The sequence below is a fragment of the Anser anser genome (genome assembly GCF_964211835.1).
Source record: "Anser anser genome assembly, chromosome: 19".
In the NCBI taxonomy this organism is placed as follows: Eukaryota; Metazoa; Chordata; class Aves; order Anseriformes; family Anatidae; genus Anser; species Anser anser.
Window position 1 is genome coordinate 13094080 of NC_139740.1, and position 20502 is coordinate 13114581.

At 44.2% G+C, this 20502-nt stretch overlaps 1 protein-coding gene across 8 annotated transcripts in view; it reads left to right on the forward strand.

The window, feature by feature from the left end:
- KCNJ16 (potassium inwardly rectifying channel subfamily J member 16) overlaps positions 1 to 7808 on the forward strand; it is a 35632-nt gene extending 27824 nt beyond the window's left edge. For all 8 annotated transcript variants that reach the window (XM_083805792.1, XM_083805796.1, XM_083805798.1 and 5 more), the window contains one exon: positions 3262 to 7808. In XM_083805792.1, coding sequence (XP_083661918.1) covers positions 3338 to 4627 — 1290 coding nt within the window. In that variant the 5' untranslated portion in view covers positions 3262 to 3337 and the 3' untranslated portion in view covers positions 4628 to 7808. The remainder of the gene's footprint in view (positions 1 to 3261) is intronic.
- The last annotated feature ends 12694 nt before the right edge of the window (positions 7809 to 20502 follow it).

Sequence of the window (20502 nt, forward strand, 5' to 3'; positions counted from 1 at the left end):
ACTGATCCATGAGCGTTAGTGAACAGAGAATGTTTTTAAATCCTCCCCCATAGCCTTTGTTAATCTTTACCAGGTAGTAGGACCTTTAATGTGCTTCGTACGGGTTTCTTGGGATGTGTAAAATGTTTTGTCCATTTTGAAAAAATAAGATTTTTGAAATGGCTCCAAGATTTAGGTTCATAAGTCTGGTTACAAGTCTGTGGTCTTCTCCCCTTTAAAATTTGGTAATAATAATAGTCTTCAGACGGCTCTGTGAAAGGCAGCATGTCTCAGTAGAGTGAGCAATGAACATCTGGCTCCACAGCCTCACTGCTTCTCATTTGAAGTAGGAAAATCACGTGCCTTTTAAAAAGTGTCCCCATGAATGAAGTACTGATCGTAATACAAGCTTACATAATTCAGAAACATTGAAGGATGTTTTGTTAGACTTAAATGTTCTGAGCAACATTAGACAATATAAAAGAGTTATTAATTATGATGCATGATTATTATTGCACTCGGGAGACTTTAAGAGGTAGCCTGGAAAAGTTCAGCTTTGGCTCACCTTTAAGCACACCCAAAATACTGGGCAACATTTGTAGATGTTTTTGAGTGACTGAGGAGGCTATTTCCTAAGACTTTCAAGCACATTTGGGATTTTAGGTCATTTGGGGCACGTCTCCACTGTGCAATGCCAAATGGCTCTGAGCAAGCCAATTTTCGACGCGACGGAGAAAGATTAACTCAGATCCTGAGAGCAATATATGTGGTAGTTTTCCTCTGCACCGATTCTGTTCTACTCCATCCAGCTCCAGGGCTAGCTTATTTGGTCCTGTTTTAAAAGGCTCAGCATCACATTCCTTTTGTTATATAGATACGTTCTTAACTGTTTTGCAAAATCCAGTCCAGCATCTAACTGCACAGCTTCATTTGCACCAGTCAAGTCCCCATCACAGACACTCACAAGATTATATGTTACTACGACCTGTACTTAGCAGACACCCTAAGTGGGGTCAGAGTTCCCGATGCAAAAGTGCTCTCCAGTGTGTCACAGACTGCCATAAAATCAGAATGGACTTTTCCACATAGCTGTATGTGTGACAGTCTATCATTGTTGCCAGCACCGACAAAATTTGAAGATGGTGCCAGCAAAACAGCACTTTTAAAATATGATTATTTGCTGATGGCAACAGCAGATGGTGAAATCAACTCAGTAGCCTTTTTTCTGTGAACTGGTTAGTCTGTTTTAGAGTCCCAAGGTGTCTGTGAGTATTTTCAAGGAACTCTATTTTGAATCAGTTAATAAGAAAAACAGCATAACCCTAAGTATGTTTTTTGTTTAAGATTATATTGGCTCCTGATTACAATTTGCTTCATTTTCACACCTCACATTATGAGGTTCTTAAAAAAATAAATCAACAGTTTCCAGTTTTTGTTTGTTGTTAAATATGACTTATAAAATGTTAGGTCAAGAGTCGTCAATGGACTAGGCTACAGTGTTTGTTTAAAGCTATGAGTAAAGCAAGTCATATGAATGTTTCCAAAGACTGTATTCCAAGAAGTATTTTTGGAAACATTAATGTTGTGTTTTTTAATGAAGGCCACATTCTGAGGCTACGACACCATATGTCACATTCATTTCTGTGCTGAAAAAAAAAAGAAAAAAGAAAAGAAAAAAGAAATGGAAACTGTGTTTGGCTTTTAAGTGTTTTTGGAATAGTGTCTTTGCATGCTTGTCATTGTTCCTTGGATGGGAGAAGAGTTCTAGGTCTGTTAATCTAGTCCATCCAATATATATTACACTCCATGGGCCTGTCTCTCTTCTGCCTTAAACCGTGTGCACTCATTTATACTGAGGCAAAGTGAATGAAGAGCTGAGAAAAAAGACTACCACTGGGAAACATTTTTGTAAATTCATTTTCCATGAATATGTTGGCTTCACTGTAAACCTACATCTGAACTTCTGTCAGATGAAACCAGCTTAAAAATGGGAAAACTACTTGTCATTTTTCCATTGAAAGCTTACAATTTTGGAGAATAATGACAGCTTTTCCTCAAAAAAATGCTTTTTTTTTTTTTCTTCAAAAAGATTAGTTAAAAGCAAGACCTTTGGCAAAAATTTTGAATTGCTCTAGCTATATCACTTCTGATTTTTCAGTGTTTTGTGTGTTAGGGGTTGGGATACAGTAGACTGAGTTGGAGACCTGTAGGAAAAGGCATTTACTTTTCTCTGTGCTGTATCCTACGAATAATTCGTAAGCATCCTGTATCTGGTTACTTCAGCTAAGTCTTTGCTTTTGTATTGGATTTCAATTGATGAGGTCTCAGTTTCTAACATAAGTTCTTGTTATTAGTCACTAAACGTATAGCTTAGCACTTCATACTGCTGAAGTTCATATGGTTGCAATCTGCAAATACACCCATTATTTTCTCTGATCTGACAGAGGAATCTCCTAATTCACATTGCTTCCTAAATTTGTGTTATCCACAAATTTTATTAGCATACTGCATGTTTATTTAAAATTAATTAATAAAAATGTAAATACTTTCTGCCAGATTGATTTTTTTGTTTTGTTTTGTTTTAAGGAATTATTTGTGAGGGTTTCCAGGACCTCAGAGAGGTTTCTTTTTCATTTGAAATGTAAATACTTTTCTACAAATTGAACAAATATGTCTGTGAAGCACTAGCTCAGTAAAATTCAATTCCATGACCAGGTTTTTCTGGGCAATACTCAAATGCAAATAATGATGAATGAGTGCGTGATCGATACATTTTCTGGTGAAAACACATTAGCACTGAACTCGTCTGTCCATGCCACTGAAGTCTCATGGATAAATGAGGGTGTTTTCCTAGGCACTTCTTCAAATGGAGAAAAACAAACAAATATGCAACAGACAGGAACAATTGACTACCTCAAATATTTGGCTAACTTTAAGAGGGTTCATGCCATTCTTGTGAGCGTTCATGAAAGCCCATCCTGATTTGAACCCTACTTCACTAGAACATTAGAAGAGATACTCACAGTGGGGTCCCCCAAAAGGGTTTTGGTTTCTGTTTTCATCTGGGTAACAAATTTTAGGATTGATATGGACGTTTCTAGCTTGTTGATTTTCTAGCTGAATTTCTAAGTTTTTGAGCTATGTTGTGTAATGAATGTCAGGGTCTGTACTCTCAGAAAATTGCTCATGATGGCCACAGAGTGTGTATATTTAGTTTTGGTTTTACAGAGTTCTGGCATACGAAATTAAAAACAAAAATAAACTTTTTCTTTTATTCCATAGATTTCCAATGAACAAAGAAAACAAATAGCCCCTGGGACCACAAGTGTGTTCTGTAAACTGATGCCACGAGGCAGACATGAGAAAGATGACTGAACAGAGTGGTTGCTATAGGCCTGTAAGCATACAGGGAAATAAGATCAGTTACAAAGGCTCTTGTAAAGACAGCCCTGAAACGGGGACGAAAAGACTGCAGAAGCGATTTCTTCACAAAGACGGCAGCTGCAATGTGTACTTCAAACACATCTTTGGGGAATGGGAGAGCTACGTAGTGGACATATTTACTACACTGGTGGACATCAAGTGGCGCCATATGTTTGTGATATTCTCGCTGTCCTATGTTCTTTCATGGCTGTTCTTTGGACTGGCCTTCTGGCTGATAGCAATCCAACACGGAGATTTATTCAGTGACGAAGAAATAACGCCCTGTGTTGCAAATGTCCGTAGCTTCACAGGAGCATTCCTGTTCTCCCTGGAAACCCAGACGACCATTGGGTATGGTTACCGCTGTGTTACAGAAGAGTGCTCTGTGGCGATCCTTATGGTTATCCTGCAGTCAGTACTGAGCTGCATTATCGACACCTTCATAATTGGAGCAGCTTTGGCTAAAATGGCCACAGCTCGAAAAAGAGCTCAAACCATTCGTTTCAGCTACTACGCTGTCGTAGGCTTACGGGATGACAAATTTTGCCTGATGTGGCGCATTGGTGATTTCCGGCCAAACCACATGGTCGAGGGCTCGGTACGAGCTCAGCTGCTGCGCTACAAGGAAGATAAGGAAGGGAGAATGACGATGGAGTACAAGGACTTGAAGCTGTTGAATGACCAGATCATACTTGTTACACCAGTGACGGTAGTACATGAAATCGATAGTGAGAGCCCCCTGTATGGTCTGGACCGGAAAGCTTTGGCCAAGGACAACTTTGAAATCTTGGTCACATTTGTCTACACGGGTGATTCAACAGGAACTTCCCATCAGTCCAGAAGCTCATATGTGCCCAGAGAGATTCTTTGGGGCTATAGGTTTAATGATGTCTTACATGTAAAGAAAAAATACTATAAAGTGGATTGCCTACAGTTTGAAGAAACCACAGAAGTTTACGCTCCTCACTGCAGTGCCATGCAACTGGATCGGAAAGAGCAAGAATGGAACCGAACAGAGAAGACATTGGAAAAAGAAGCAGAGACGTCAGCACTGGAGATCAAGTCACTTAGTACAAACCAGAAGTCATTTAGTGCAGTTGCCCTCATCACTAGCTGTGAAGATCCAGAAGACCCAGTGACAACTCTCTGTCAGCCTTCTGGAGAAGTTTCTTATCAGAAAGCAGCTGTGACCTTAAGTAGACTGTCACTGGAATCACAAATCTAGATTTTCCCTGCAATTAAAAACACTTCCAACAACTTCTACCAGCACAGCTTTTAGAATATAAACAATGAACTCATATGCACAACTATTTACATTATAAACCTCGTACTGACAGCATGCCTACATTACAACACAGTGCTGGGCTTCACAATGGTTAGTGTGGGTATCAGTAACAGATTAGTACTGGCACAAGGAAGCAGCTTATATTTGGGTTGACTAGACAGCTACTGTACTTGAGTAAACTTATTCTAAACTTTATTACCCTGCAGGGACCAATGCTGGAGATACCCAGAGGTAGAAAATGATCTAGGCAGAGAACAAGAACAAGGAAGCATGCTCTCTAGGTCGTGTTTTTCAATTCTGCCTGATTTATTCGGAAGCCCAGTTCCCAATCCCTCCAGAAGGCTCTGAAATGCCCCCACCATCACAGCAAATGATTGCTCTGGTGTGCCAGCTGCACCTCTCTAGCAGTTCAAATGAAGCCCCCGTCTTGAGGTTACACTGGTGAGTCTGCGGGGCTGTTCTTTGTGGGAGGGAGCAAACTGGCAAGAATAACTGAACCCAGAGCTACTGGGTAGTTTTGGAAAGCTGCAGACACCCTGCCCAGGGCTGTGAGTGGGATCCCGGCGAGCTTTTCTCATTTCCTTGTCATGAGCCATTCCCAGAAATGCCACTCCCTCAGCAGTTTGAGGTATGCAGTGCGTCAGCTGGCTTGGTGCTGCGTGGAGATTTTGTTATGTGGCTCTGATGGCTAGGAGGGTTGGCCAAACTGGCTCATCTACACCATTCAGAAACCAAAATGGGACCTCAAGTTTGAAACCAAAATTACCAAAATCATATTAAGCCTTGGAGAAAAGATCACCCTGTTTTTAGAGTGAGCTTAGCATTTTTTTTTTTAATCAAAAAGTCTTTTCATTTCAGAATGTCAGCTTTGCTTTTCTTTTTAGTATATTATGCTTCTTTTAAAAAAAAAGGATCAATCTGTAGTCCAAACAGCATAATTTTGTCAAAATGAAATATTTTTATTCATCTGAAATGACTGTAAAAACGATCCTTTACAGAGAAATTCAACATACTCAGCTGTCAGCTCAATTTGGAAAAACAGGGAAAATGTCAATGTTTTGAAGTTGCCTGCATCATGGAAGTTCCATGCTCTGCACATCGCTGTCATTATCTCATCACGCTTTTTTTCCCCCCTTGATGATTACGGTTAATTTGCATCATGTTTAATTATCATGCTAACCTAAAAATAATTATCTCTGAATTTGTCGTTGCCTTAAATGGATTTTATCTCACCTGACCTCAGCCAGCAAGAAGTGTCAAGGCTGGTCAAGGCTCTCTGTAGTTGCAACTTTTTCTCTGTTTTCACAGGGGAGTTCATCCCACCCTAATCTGGGTGTTTAGGGAGCTGAAGGCAATAGGATGGTCTTATCCTGGAACTGCTCATCCCTCTCTGCTTATTGTTGAAGGGGATGAGATGACTGTTTCTGAAATGCTGGCTAACATTAAGCTGCTAAAATTAGGTCTGACGAGTCATTCACATCATGCTGACTAATTCAAAGTTTTTTATGAGCTAATCACATTTAATGAAAAGAAAGCCAGCATGCTGATTGTTTTATTTTTCTTTTGTGAAACTTACTGCATATAGTAGTAGCACTGCATTATTTTAATGTATCTTGCATTTCTTTTTTTGCTAGCACTTGTGTTCTGGATCCTATGTGATCCCTTTAGATAAAACCAAATATATTAACAAGCCTGAGGGGAGGTAGTTATTCCTAAGATCATTAATTAGCCTATTTTATATGCTGAATCATCATCACCATCAGTCTATAACTGCAGTAGAAAACATCTCATTGTATCCTAGATTTGAGCACTGGCAAGCATTGGGGAATAGTCTAAACAATGGGAAGAAATTTAGTGGGAAAATGTGTAAGGCTCTCAGTATTTATACGGTATTGCAAAAATACCATCCAGGTTGTATAAAATAGAATATAGCCATTGAGATGTTGGAAGTCATCCTTCCACACTCTTGTCTTTGAAAGCTCTTGGCTGGGTTACTTGATTCAATGTTGGGCACCGCACTTTGGGAAAGACATGGAAGAACTGAATCCAGGGATACTGAAAACATGTAAGTAAGGAAGTAGGGAAAAAACTGAAGGGCTTTCAGTCCAAAGAAGACAGAAGTGAGTTAGGAAAAAGAGAAAGACTTTTCAAACATTGCAAATCAAGAGAGGGATGATCTGTTCTCTGTAGCTGGTGGGTAGGACAGGAGGACATGGGCTTAAACTGAAGCCAAAGAGGTTGAAGTTAGACATTAGCAGAACTATCTTAAAGAAGGCGAAGTAGAGGACGGATCTGTGGGGTGTATAATCTTGGTGCTGGTACCTCTCAGGAGTTTGTTAGAAGGCTGTCAGGAGTGATACAGAATGGTCAGGTTTGCCTTGAACTTTCAAACCCCATTTTTGTATGATCCTATGATTTTCAGAAAAAGGGAATGTTTCATATGAAGTCTGCATAACTAGGTCACTTTACAAGTACTTACACATGTGTGAGTATTTGCTTAATTACATAGGTAAAGCTACTCAGAGATCTGAGATATTACTGAGATATGTAATCAGAATTCCCAAAGTATCTTCAAAAGGTACACATTTCAGGTGCTGCTCGTAAAGGTAGTTTCCCTTATTAAGCTGTGAATTTCAGCTGCCTTTCCCTCTCCCAGTTATGTACCGTGTGAGCCTCTTGCGGGGAAGAAAATTCTTTCCTTGGAATGACTTTCCTGTAAGTGAAAGTACCAGGAGTCTGATTTAGCATTTGGTCACATGCTTCTTGGTATAGATAGATAGAAATACGTGAGTATGTATAGTAATGTATGCTTTGGCATATAAGTCAACCACTAACTGATGAGGGTCAGGAAGAAACTTTTCTCCTGGGCATGTTAATTCATAACAGGCTACGATACAGTTTCTTCTACTTTTATCTGCAGCATCTGATACCAGCCCGTGCTGGAGACAGGATACTATTTGAACCACTGGTCTCAACCCGTCTGGCTTTTTCTGGGTTTCTCTGTTTGATATTTTAATTTCATTTATCAGAGTATAAAAACTATGTGTTATAATATATAGTAAAGCATTCATTGCATTTTTATGAATAAAGACACAGAAATAAAGAACATGCCTCTACCACACACCTTGTGAGAGCACATTTTACTTATCTTCCATTCAGTCACTGTTTTAAGTTTCCGTATCTTATGCACTAAGAGGTCATGGAAAAATTTATAAGTCACAGAGTAGTCTTTTGACTTTAAAAGATGCCAAATCATGAGCAAACTCACAAAGTTATAAGTACGTTCTGTTGCAGCTTCTTAACATGAGCTCTGATGAAGGCACAAGCCATACACTTAGTGTATGCCGGTGAACAGCAGTTTTGAGCAAGCAGGAGGGAGAATCTTCCTCATCCATCTGCTATTTCTAGATGAGGATGTTTTCCAAGGATTTTTGTTTGGCTTTCTTTTATTCATTCCCGTTGCAGAGCTGAGCATGGTAAAAAGGTTAAAAAAAAAAAAAAGGCACGCAAGCCTCTCGGAAACCCATCGAAAGCAGTAACACATGCGTCATCACGGCAGAGAAACAACCTTACCCCTGACCCATTCCCATTGCAAGGGGTGAAACTGCCGACCCACCCCAAAGCAGCGTGCTGGGTGAGCTGGGTGCTGAGGTGAGGCATGAGCACCCTCCTGCGTGCCCAGAGCTCTGCACGTGCACTCGATGTCTTCAGCAGCAAGGCAACGCGTTGGGTGGAAGCTCAGCGACTGCTTCCCAGCCACCCAGGGCAGCAATTGGCTTTTCTTTCCGTAGCTGGAAGTAGTTCACTCTGTTCTTGTTTTCTCCACAAAATTTACCAGATGAAGCAAAATTGTAACAACAAAGAGAAAACGCAAACCAGTTTGCATTGGACTCCTGTATCGTGATTATAGCTGCATCTCAGTTATTTTCTCTTGGAGAGTAACAGTATTGTTCTGGGTCAAGATTAGTTTATGTCAAAGGGAATATAATAAGAGATTATTATATAATTTATTTTTCCAGATTTGCCTACCACCATTCATTAAGGCAGCTGGCATTTCCTTCCCCATTATCATGTATCATTATCATGTATCATTTAGTGCATATTTTATGTGAGGCCGATTTTCAGATGTGGGACATAATACATATCCCTTTGTTTATCCCTTGTTTCTCAAACACTGTGCAGGAGGTCTGACTCCAGCTGCCCATCTAAAAAGAAGTGTCACATTTACACGGTTACTCGTAGCTCAGGAAATAACAGGTACCAGTGCCTGTGTGGGAAGAAAAATTTGTTTGTAAGCTTTTTTTAGCTCTTAAATCTTTGCTGGTTTTGAGCTGGAAACCTGCAAACAGGAAGAGTTGGTGTCTGCGGCTGGCCTCAGAGGCCTGTACGGGGAGGCGACTGACAGCACCTTCGCTTCCAGGCGGGCGAGAGGGAGCACGGCAGAAGCGAACACAAATGAAACAAGGAGCATTCGGGGGGTTAGGCTGGGCTGAAAAATGTGTGTCCACGTTTTCGTGGGGCCTAAAACCACAACACCGGGGCAACTTTGGGAATTTAAACTGTTTCTTGGGGTCAGTCCAAAGGCCTGAGGAGATGACTAAGGGGGAACCAGACAGACATCATGGGGGAGAAACGAAAACTGTAGCAAGTTGGATAACTCCTTTTTGACCTCCTGTTGCTCCCTAGAAAGCTAGGCTTTGTTGGCAGCTGTCATATCGCCTCCCATCAGCCAGCACAAGCTTCACGCTCTGCTTCCCTCGGTACACAAACGGGGTTCCAGAAGGGCCCAGGAGCTGCAGGGCCCAGGTGCTGGGCCGAGGTTCTGGGGGTTCTGCGCCCCTCTCGGCCGGCTCCGGGCTCGCTGCCCCCGGCCCAGCACCCAGGGCCCAGGGCCCGGCGCCCACCTGCGCCCGGCGCCGCCCGGCCCCGCTCCCTCCGCGGCTCCGGCCGGGGCCCTCAGGCGCCACCTGCTGGGGGCCCGCGGAGCGGCCGCCAGGGCCCCCCCGGTCCCGGCCCGGCCCCCGCCGGGGCCTCGCCTCAGCGCCTGGGGCCGGGGGGCAGAAACTCGGCGGGGTCCGGGTGCTCAGCCGCGGCCTGGCCCTGGGGATCCGTCTCAGGGGGCCGCTTTTCGGTGCTGTCTCGGCAGCCGGAGTGGAAACGGTTCGGGTGTGCTGTCCCCAGTGGGGTCCCGGCTGTTCCTAAAGGGTGCGAGGAAAGGTGGCGTTACCCTGTTGTCAGCCAGCCCCTGATATTGCCCGACCATCCTAGGGAAACCTGGGACCAGACTTTCGGGCTTCCCGAAGCTGCCCTCTGAGGCTCAGTAGAGTAAATCCAACTCAGAAAGTAAATGGTTTTGGTACAAAAACTGATACGACATGTGCTCCGTCCGGCTGATTTATTCTATATCATTCCTCTTTATATATAGAAGCAAAAGCTGAGAGGTTGTTTGATTTGCCAGCTTAGGTATATATAGCCAGTCAAAACTGGCCACGCTCCACTAGGAACTTTTCAAATAGGGCAATGATCTATTTGTGGCCAAAGATACTTACTTCAGGAGGTATCAGTGACAAGAAGCAAAGAGCTGCTTGTTTGTTTGGACCAGGGAACGTGTGTGCGTGTAGAAAGGCAACGCTACGTTTATTATGCAAAGCTACACACAGAAGGACTCCAAAATAGAAATGCCTTAATAATTATCTCATATTCAGTGCCATGTCCACTTCTGAACGCACATTTTCCATTGAACAGCTTCGTGCGTTCTCTCACGCATGGGAGTAGCTCCAATTAAACATCTGCTGAACCATCTATATCATCATTCTCCTTCACATCCTTTCTTCAAACCCTCCTTCGCAGCAGCGTGTGTAGGAAGCTCCACAACTGTCAGGCAGCTGGTCCGCTGCGACTACTGGGCATTGTATTTGTTCCTTGTGTTTCCCCATCTTTGATCACAGGGTGTCTCTCAGGCTCGCCTGACAGGACAGGAACTATTTTTGGTCTGACGTTCATTCGGCACGATTCCTGCTTAGCCCAGGTGCCAAAATGAGCTGACAGCCTATATGTGACCATCACACGAAACAGCAGTAGAGAGGAGACAGTCCCGAAGCCTCCCCAGTACCGCCGCTGCGTGCTGTGCCTCAGGGCAATGTCCGTACTGGGTGTCCAGCACACTGTGTAGGTGGAGTTGCCTTTTGGGCGTGTTGTTAATTTTCCAAATTTTGACCGATACGTGTTTCATTGTGATAGGCATGCCCTAAGTGGGGTGTGAAAAATAAGGCTTACAGATAAATGGGTAGGTCCCATTTCAGTTCTTCAAATAATAAAATCAGAAAAGACCCTGGTGAGTGTACTCTAGGGGGAAGCTTCCTGCCCATGCACTTCAAGGGCCTTACTCATGTTAAGTAAAGCTGACCCCACCAATTTCAACAGCACAGTTTCCACAGTTTCCAGAGGGACCCGTGGTGGGATGTGAGTAGGGAAAAAAAAATCTGGTAACCTTATTGCAGTTGTTGCATTACTCATTGCATATACTGATTAAAACCTCTTCTATTCAGTGATCTCATTTTTCCATAGGCAAAAAATTCACCTTTCCCTTGTCATTTCTTTCATTTAAGAGGGTATGGCACAGCGTCATTCCTGAACTGGCAGCCACTCCTTTTGGAGGGCCCAATACCCATGCCTCACTGGGTCCTGTTTCCCTTTCCTCCCATTTTATCCTTCTTTTTGGAGAAGAACCAGGTAAAACCATCAAATGTAGTCCTTCACCATCCCGTTTTAGCTGAATCCCCCATGAGGCGTAAGCCCTGCACACCTTTACACACCACAAGCTGTCTCCCAGCACCCTCCAGCAAACCTATGGCTGATGGTGCAGAAGACCAAACCCCACAGACTTCCCTTGGTACAGTCTCCAGGAAATTGGGTGCAAAGCTCTAGCAGGTAAAAGCAGAATTGCATGTTGAGTGCATATGTCTACACATGTGGATGTGGGACTGAAACAACTCCCATCACTTTCCTTACATTTGCCTTAATAAGTGGGAATGTGCCTGCCAATTCCATCTCAAGTTTCGTCCCTCTGAAATATGTGCACTTTCACCAGCTGTGTATTTGGCCCAGGGTAATTACTATAGTGCTAATTTTACCAGAGATGATGAAAGCGCTGGAACAGCCTAACCATATAAAGGGAGGAGATACATACAGCTGATCCAGTCTTCTGGATCCTTTTTTGAGCAAAGGAAGTCATGACTTTGACTTGTAGATTTGTTCCTTAGGGAGGCTTCTTCTTACAGAGCTAGCCGAAACCCAACTGAGGTTAGAAAAGAGCAAGGTCAGGGATACTTGTGTGCTGGAAATAAAAAGCACTGAGCACTGAAGTGTTGCCTTGTAGTAAATTACCTTATACAGATTAAATTACTCAAATAGATCTGCTTCTTTTCTTTTCTCTCCTGTGAGAGAAGCCACTTCCAGACACCAAAAGCACAAAGATGCTTGAAAGTCTTCTATTTCTCTCTGGACCTTCCAAAAAGATTCAAAGTCAATTGAAATTTCTAATGAGGATTCAGAACAGATATTTACTCTATCCAAACCAGTTCAGCTTGAAAAAATTACAGTGGAGTACGGTCAGAGGAAAAGCAATTTGCCAGAGCTTGAAGAGTGTGAATAATGCAAAGCAAACAGCTCTCTGCGGTGTTCACTTATGTTTCCAGACCTGCTCACCTTTATTGTGCACCCACCCTGGCTTTACCTGGCGGTGCTAGTGGCCAGAACCAGGGATGGTGAATAAAGAAAGCTGACCTGGTGGGTGATTTCTAACTTCTGAAAATTTGGAGGATTTTTTTTTTTTTTTTAAACAAAACACACAGGAATGATTGGCGCTGTTGGCACTCGATCCTAAGCACCGGAGCCATCCCATTAGCAAGGATGAACAAAGCCATCCCGTTGTGCCCAGCTCTGCTCTATTTTGCAAAGGTTTTTATGTCACCTTTTCTGTCAGAGAGCACAAGCACCTTCCAGTACTGTAACAAGCGATGTGACGAGCCTCTGTTCATTCTCTTTATCTCTTTGTCTCTCTGGCTGCCTCTCTCACTCTTTACTCTTTGCCACTGATTGCCTCTACATGTGATCTCTGGCCTTTGTCAAACCAAGATAGTCAGAACCCGAGTGCGGAGCGTTCCCTCTGCCCGAGCCCTTACCGGTGGCCTCGGTAGGCAGCCGGCTCTGAAGTTAAGCATGTGATTAGGTCAAAGCGAAACACGGATCTAAGTGCTGCTGTGAATAAAGGCGGGCTTCTGTCTCAGGACTCAGCAAAGGAACGTGGCCTTCTTGTAATCAGACCATCTTTTTGTGAGCCGAGGTCTGACAACAGGGTGTTTCTGTGGATTGCTTTATGCCACCAACAAGCTGACTTGTGCCAGCCTGGCCCCCCTATACCCCTTACTCTCTGCAGCACCCATTCCCACGGGAAGAGCAAGCACAGGCACAGGAAACCTCTGGAGTCCCAGGGCCTGCAACGCCAGCGGCAGGCCATGGTGTCACCGGGTCTCATCGTCACCGTGGGCTGCACCAACTTCGACGTTTCATGAATTTTTGTACTGATTTTTTAATACTTGATGAGAAATGGCACAATCCTTTTCCCTCCAGTCTCTGTCACAAGGTTGCTTAATAAGGTTTGGGCATTAGCTCAAATAATATTAGAGGATCAAAGCCAACTTTTGAAGTATTAGAGAGATTACAAAGAAGTGCATGGCTCATTCCTTCTGAGGCACAACATCTACTAGCACAAAACTGGGGGGAGCCTCCTTCTGGGGCCATCCATTCCGAAGGCCAAAACAGCACAGGACATGCAGTTCGGCCCAAAATTTAATGCAGGATGCCCAGGAGTGGGTGGGGAATCCTCCCTCCCCTCTGCGTCTGCACAAGCAAAAGGCAAAATTTAGCCTGGAGGCACAAAATGACATCAGAAAAGCAAATAAGCAGCGCAAGATTACGATAGGAAAAGAAAGGAAGCTGTGGCATTTTCTTGCCGAAGATTATTTCCTCTCTGACGACAGATTTTTCAAATGACAGAGGTGTTTTAGTGGGTGGGCCTTGAAGGCCCGGTCCAAATAATCAGTCAAAAACAATATCAGGAAGCTCAACCAACAATCTGAGCTTGGTATGGCTTTACTCATCTGTTCAATTTTAGTTTTGAGGGAAATTTAGGAAGGTGCCAGCTAATTTAATTCGTCTACCTCCTTCCCAGCCATGCGGGAGTTACGAGCGGGGCTGGGCAGCCATTTTGTGCCAGCGATCCACTCCCCTGATTGCCCTGGCTGCGCAGCTCCCGGCCAGGCTCCCCAGCAGGGAGAAAAGACGCCGAGACCATGGCTGTGAGAGGTTCTGGGGCCCTCGTGGGTGCCGCTGTGGAGTCGAAGAGGGAATTGCTGTGCCCAGTTGGAGGTGACATGCTGTGGAACAGCTGGCCCAGTCGCCCAGTCTCCTATCAGGGAGTGGTCTGCACCACGGCCATCAAGATGGAGTTCCGCATGTGATGTAAATAGGCACAGTACTGGCTCCTCAGGAAATTCAAGCTTGTTTTCTACTATATTCTGTATTTTTCCTTCCACAATGGCCAATGATCTAACTCTCTGTTTTCAGCAAAGTTTATTTGCTTTCCGGGAGAGAAAATAAACTCTGATGTTGTCATTTACCGTGTGGCCACGCACTCCAGGCCAGTTCTGAGGTTCTGGTACAAACTGGTAGAAAACACTGAGGACTTTTGCATCTAAGCTAATATAATAGACTAAAAAATCTAAGAAAGTAAGGAGAGCAGTAATATATGCACAGGGCAATGTTAACACAAACCAGGTGCTTCTGATTTTATGAATGCACAATTTTAACTATGGTGGCTACACTGATTGGCAGTAAAATACAGTGATACATAATAAAAATGACCATCAACAGAAACACAATATGCATGTTGCAATGCAGGGAAGCCATGTAGGATTTTAACAGAGGTAATCTCAGTCACTTCTGGATCTAGAATCCTGCTACTTCACATCATCTTTCCCGCAGGAACTGCCAGGCATCACCTGAGAAAGTGAAGGTTGAATCACTTAGGTGAACCGAGTTGTGTAATATAAATAGATTGGCAGGACAGTTACAGAAATACTTTGTGTTAATTTTGCTTAGAAAAGATGAAAAATTTCCATCTCTTTCCATTACATTTTACTTTTTATTCTTTCTTACCACTCCCTATCCCATTGGAAATTTTCCCCATTTCCACCTACGGTGGCACACATGCAGTGACAAAGGCCAAAGCAGATCTCCACTTCATCCCTTCTCTTACAGCAGTGCTGGAATTAGGAAAAACACGGGCCAGTAGCGTTGCCCCTTGCTCGTCTTGCACAGAACACCTAAAAGTAAGCTCCCTCTGTGCTTGCAAAGTGCTCCGCTGCTGTGCCAGAAGGGTCGGTGGGCAAGACGCTGCAGGGGTGGAGAAGCGGACCAGAAACACATCTTCACCTGCAGCTCTCTCCCCACCCTCACACCTTGGCTAACAACCATTTGCAAGGATCAGCTCATCAGACTCAGAGCCTCCAGGGAGAGAGATTTATGTTTTGTTTCTGCCCTCAGGGAAGGGACCCGGCTGCGTCTCTGAGCTCAGAGGGCTCCACAGGTGAACGTTTCGAAGGTGGCTGAGCACAATGTGGGCTCCCAAGCGAGTAGGTGGCTTGACTGGTGCCAGCCCACAGCAGGGTATGCGTTGAAAACCCTGTGAATACCTGCTCCCTTGATAGCCCACCTGCTTCCATACAATATTCACATAACTAAAAATTTGCAAGCCAGAGAAAAACAAAGATATTCTTACCCTGTTCTGTTCAGCTGAGCGTGAGCCTATCCTGATTTTAGAAAATCTGGCAGGCCAGTAACACTAAACAACTGAAGCTGTAAGGAAGAGAATGAAAGTGTAGTCACACAGTGTTGTATGTGTAAGTTGCTGGCTCTTAACCCTTTTCCTTCCAGGAATTGTCAGGTTCCCTATGTCAGCTCCATGGGCATGTTCTCACCACTCTGGCTAGTTTTATTAACCATTAACTCCCTTTCCCTTGAGATATCCAAAGAATGGGAACTATGGAAAATGATTACAGAGATTAATAGGAAAATATTAGCTGTATTAATATGCAAATCCTTGGGCAGTTTTACCACTTATTCTAAGGTCATTCTCATTAATCTGAACATATGTTCTTCATTGCCTTTGAGGACAAATTGCCACAGCCGACTGAGGACTGGAGGAGTTATAATAAACAACGTTGCCATGTCACGAATGATTCTAGATGTCCCTCAAGTTTACTGCATTTCCAAAAAAATTATCCATAATCCTAAACTGTGAAAATAGATAACTAAATGGTTATACAAATGTCTTTCTAAAGCAAGTCTTCCAGAAAGTGAAGAACGTGCAAGGTATACATTAAATAGCAGATTTACATTTCCTAATCATTTTTAGGGTATTTTTTGACTCTGTAGTGGTAAGCGTCTTTTGAAAGCTGGGAGATCTCCCCCCCACCTCGTGTTGTCCATCCCCCCCCCCCCCCCCCCCTTTTTTTAACCGTATCTTATTGTGTCTGAAAGTTTAGCTGGAAATTAAAGATCCTTTAAATTAAACATCTTAATTCAGTGCAAATCAAACCACATGGAATATGGTGCTGGAAATAAGTTTTCTTTGGCAGAACTTCTTGGGTTGCTTTTGGATTTCTGGTTATATACAGTTACTGTTAGCTATGGATTACTGTTTGTAATTCATTATTTTGAGATTTCTTCACCTTGCTTCCCACATCCACCATCTGCAGTAGCAATGACTGAAAGCATTTACTTTAATATTTCAAAATATAGCCACCAGCTGGTGGTTTGACTTTACAGTCAGACTGAATAAGACAGACCAAAATCTTCAGCAAAGATTTTGGACACGCAGTATCTGGGAAAGAAAGAGAGAAAAAAAAGTGAATGGTGTGTGAATTCCGCTATTCTCGGTGATATAAAACAATTCAATTTCCTATGCCATATTTCACTCCTTCTATGAACAAGCACAGTATTATCCAGTATAACCGTGTCACTGGCTGCACATCTGTATATCCTATTTGCTTGCAAAGTACAAAATATATTTATTTGCTCTCTCAAGTCTTATCGAACATGTAACCGCCTCCCTCTGGAATTTTCATTGGATTTGCCCATTCCTTCTATTGCAAATGTGGCTTCATTTTTCCTTGGAGATCCCAGCATTAGATCTATAAAGATCCAGTTAATCTCTAAACCCCAGGGGGTTGATATGAATGGGGAAACCACCTTTTCCTGGTGAATTTTTTCCAGTTGACTTAATGGTTAGGGAAGAAAGGCTAACTTATGCCAGTTTACATGCATGGAAATGGTGAGACCAACAAAAAGCACAACACGTTATTTACAGCATTTCTTCTCATCTTGTGGAAACCGACTGCTTTGATTCTACCAGACCGTGTTTTCCTTGCAAGTACAATACAATCAAGCTATTTTCAGCTGGCAATAAAATCCTTGAGAACCAAAGCAGATTTGGCCACTTTAAGAGATGGAGACTAATGCAATCTGATAATTAGGTCATTTCACCGCCAAGACAGAAAAACCAATTTAATAACATGCAGTAGGACAGGGCCGAGAGCCTCTGGGTCCCAGCTGGCAAGATCTGTGCCTGCAATACCACTCTCCAATTTGCTTCTGCAGGTCATCTGCAGATCTCTGCAAGACTGAGGGAGAGGGTGGCTGTGATGGGCAAAAGTGAGAATGATGCTGGAAAACAGAAAATGTGAAGAGAAAAGCCCTTCCTTTCACTGATGTGGCCAGGCTGAAAGACGTATAAGAAAAAGCATCCTACTATGTTGCTGGCTCCTTTTCTTACACTTCCTACACTAGTATGAAACACAAATATTCTGCTTTGCCAGAGTCCTTTTTAATCCCTTGATGCCGTTTCTTCTGCAGGTAGTGGATCTTGCCTTGAAAAACTCCACAGACCATGACTATCTCCTGTAGCTCTTCTAATATTCCAGTAAGGAGGTTCTATGTGGTGGCAGAAAGGTACTTCCCTAGCTAGACTACATCAAATGGGAAAACATTGAGAGAAGAAAAACAAACCCTCACTCACTCTTGAGGGTTAAGTTTTCAGCTGTCTCTCACCCTCTTTGTCCTGGCTTGTTGCAACAGGAAAGGGTTTTTTAGAAACCTTTCTTGTAACTTCAACTTCCCTGTTTGGGGAGTTTGGGAGTACTTCTCTTGCTGAAGCTCACGCAGACAAGAGACAGCTTTGTTACAGTTCTTATAATCTGTGTAATAGATTAGAATCGATATTTCATTCTAAGAAGAGCTTTTCTGGGCAGAGTTGCTTCGACTTTAAGAAAGCTATAAAATAGCCGTGATGTTTATGTTCTAGCCTTCCTCACCGTGAAATGCTAAATGGTTTGGCCTGCAAGTCCATACTGCCGTGAATAAGACTTACTCATATCGGCAGATCCGGGCTCTCTGGGTCTCGTAGGTCAGTAGCCTTTATCAGTCAGTTTGCGTGAGTAAAGGCTGAGTAAGAGTCTGTAAGGTCAGGCTTTAATTGGCAACATCTTACGGGTATTGTGCAGAGATTTGTTGAGCCCACCCTCCAGCACGTTGCATGTATTTTCAGCAGAGCATTTCTTAGCTATAGTGTATCACAGCACCTTGATTTCAGCTACACTCAGATGAGCACACACCTCAAGGTGGGTCAAGTCGTTGCTATTTTAGCTGTTCAGAGGATACACACATATGCTGAGAGAAATTAGGGATTTTTTTTCCTCCGGTATAGTTACATGGACTGTGTAGTATTTGTCCCTATGACTTTCAAATCCTGTGGATGGGTGACCTTGGTCTTACTGAACATAAAAAATAATTGTCTTTTCCTCTTGCGGATTTTTTCTCCAGTTTCATCAATCAGGAGAAACTTACCTGAGCTATAGGACTTTTAATTTTTTTTTTTTCAATTAAAAATGAACAGAACCACCCACGAATAATTCATAAACAATATGATTGCCCAACATGGCAGATTGCTCAATATACAAAAGAAATGTCTTTTCTTCCCCTCTTGCCATCGTGCAAAGTTTGCATATCCTGCACACACAACACTGGGGACTTATAAGAGCAGCTGCATTTGGTCATTGTGTTTGTTGCTGCACCAGCGCTGAGCTTCCTCATTCAGAATATAGGGAACTCGACAAATACTGTAAATGACAGCAGTGATAGCAACAATTGTTCAGCAACAACCTGAGAGCGTTTTTTCTTCAAGCCTTTACTCCATGAGAAAGCATTTGGGCACAGCATTTTTACTGAGTATTTAGAGACTGCTAATGTCAGTTATAATCTCCCAAAACCGGTGAGGAGGAGAAGAGCTTAAGCGGCCTGCTGGTGACCGCAGGCACTGGCATTGCTGTGGGAAGCAGGGCATCATCCTTAGAGCCTGTTGTGGGCACAGCAAGAAGCTCCCTGGCAGAGGGGACCGGGCTGTCCCCTGGGCAGAAGGGCTGACTGCTGCTTCATGCCACCTTGTCCCCAAAGCCACCCAGCGCCCGCTTGCCGGGCGTTGCAGCAGCTATCGTTGCAGTTCAAGGTGCTCGCGCCAACTTCTAACGCCTTGTGTGGTCTGCGAGCCTTGCGTCCAGCAGGCACCTTCGCTCTTATTTTTCCAGCACAGCACACAGGGCTCTCTGATGCAGTTCAGCTGTTAGCGTTCAGGAACTCGGCTTTCCGCGTGCAGCAGGAGAGCGCTGCAGCAGAGGACACCTGCCTCGGAAACTAACACCCCTGCACTGTCCATCAGAGCTGGAGTTTGGCAAACTTCAGAGCATGCTTACAAGGCTGTTTTTGTTCCTGCAAGGCTCCCGGCCAGACATTTCATCTTTGTTTTCTTTGTCAGATGTCTTAGGCCACGTCCACTGTGGGGAGGACAAGCTATTAAATATCTTTTTGATTTCTGCAAATTTCAACAGTGGCCGGACAGCCTGCTGATCGCACTGCCACAGGTGATCTCTGAAGCGAAGAGACGGGTCCCACGTACTGCAGGCACTTTCTTGCTTCCAGCTTTGCTATAAAATACCTTAGTTCAGGGATCAAAGCTCTTGTTTTGGAAGGGACGTTTGATTTCAAAGAGAAGGATGTTAATTTAAAATAGTGGTAGTGTGGTACGCCTGACTTGTGTCTAGTGCACAAGAGGATTGGATGTTTGTGATTAGATACCCTGCATTTCTCTTCCCTGAAATAAAGATGGAATGTGACTACAGAAAGGAACAAAACTGTTTTCTCCCCGCTATTGTTTCTTCCTACACTGGCCCTCCGACACGAGCCTGAGATGAGAAAACCGGAGCGAGCAGGCACGCAGATCCCCCGGCACCTTCACAAGCTCCCCATAAAACCCTTCCCAACACGGGGTGGGGAAAACACCCGTGGGCAGGTGCTCGGTGCCCGCGGGCTCAACCGGTGGATGTGGGGCAGAGTGGGTGCCCTGGGGCTTGGGGAAGGCTGGGCTGGGCGCTCCGGGGCTTGGGTGTCCCGGGGATGGGTGCCCTGGGGATGGGCGCTTCGGGGATGGGTGCTCTGGGGCTTGGGTGCTTCGGGGTGCTCCGGGGCTTGGGCGCTCTGGGGATGGCTGCTCCGGGGATGGGCGCTCCGGGGCGTTCCGGGGTTTGGGTGCCCCGGGGCTTGGGAGCTCCGGGGCTGGGCGCCCCGGGGCTGGGCGCTCCGGGGCTGGGCGCTCCGGGGATGGACGCTCCGGGGATGGACGCTCCGAGGCTGGGCGCCCCGGG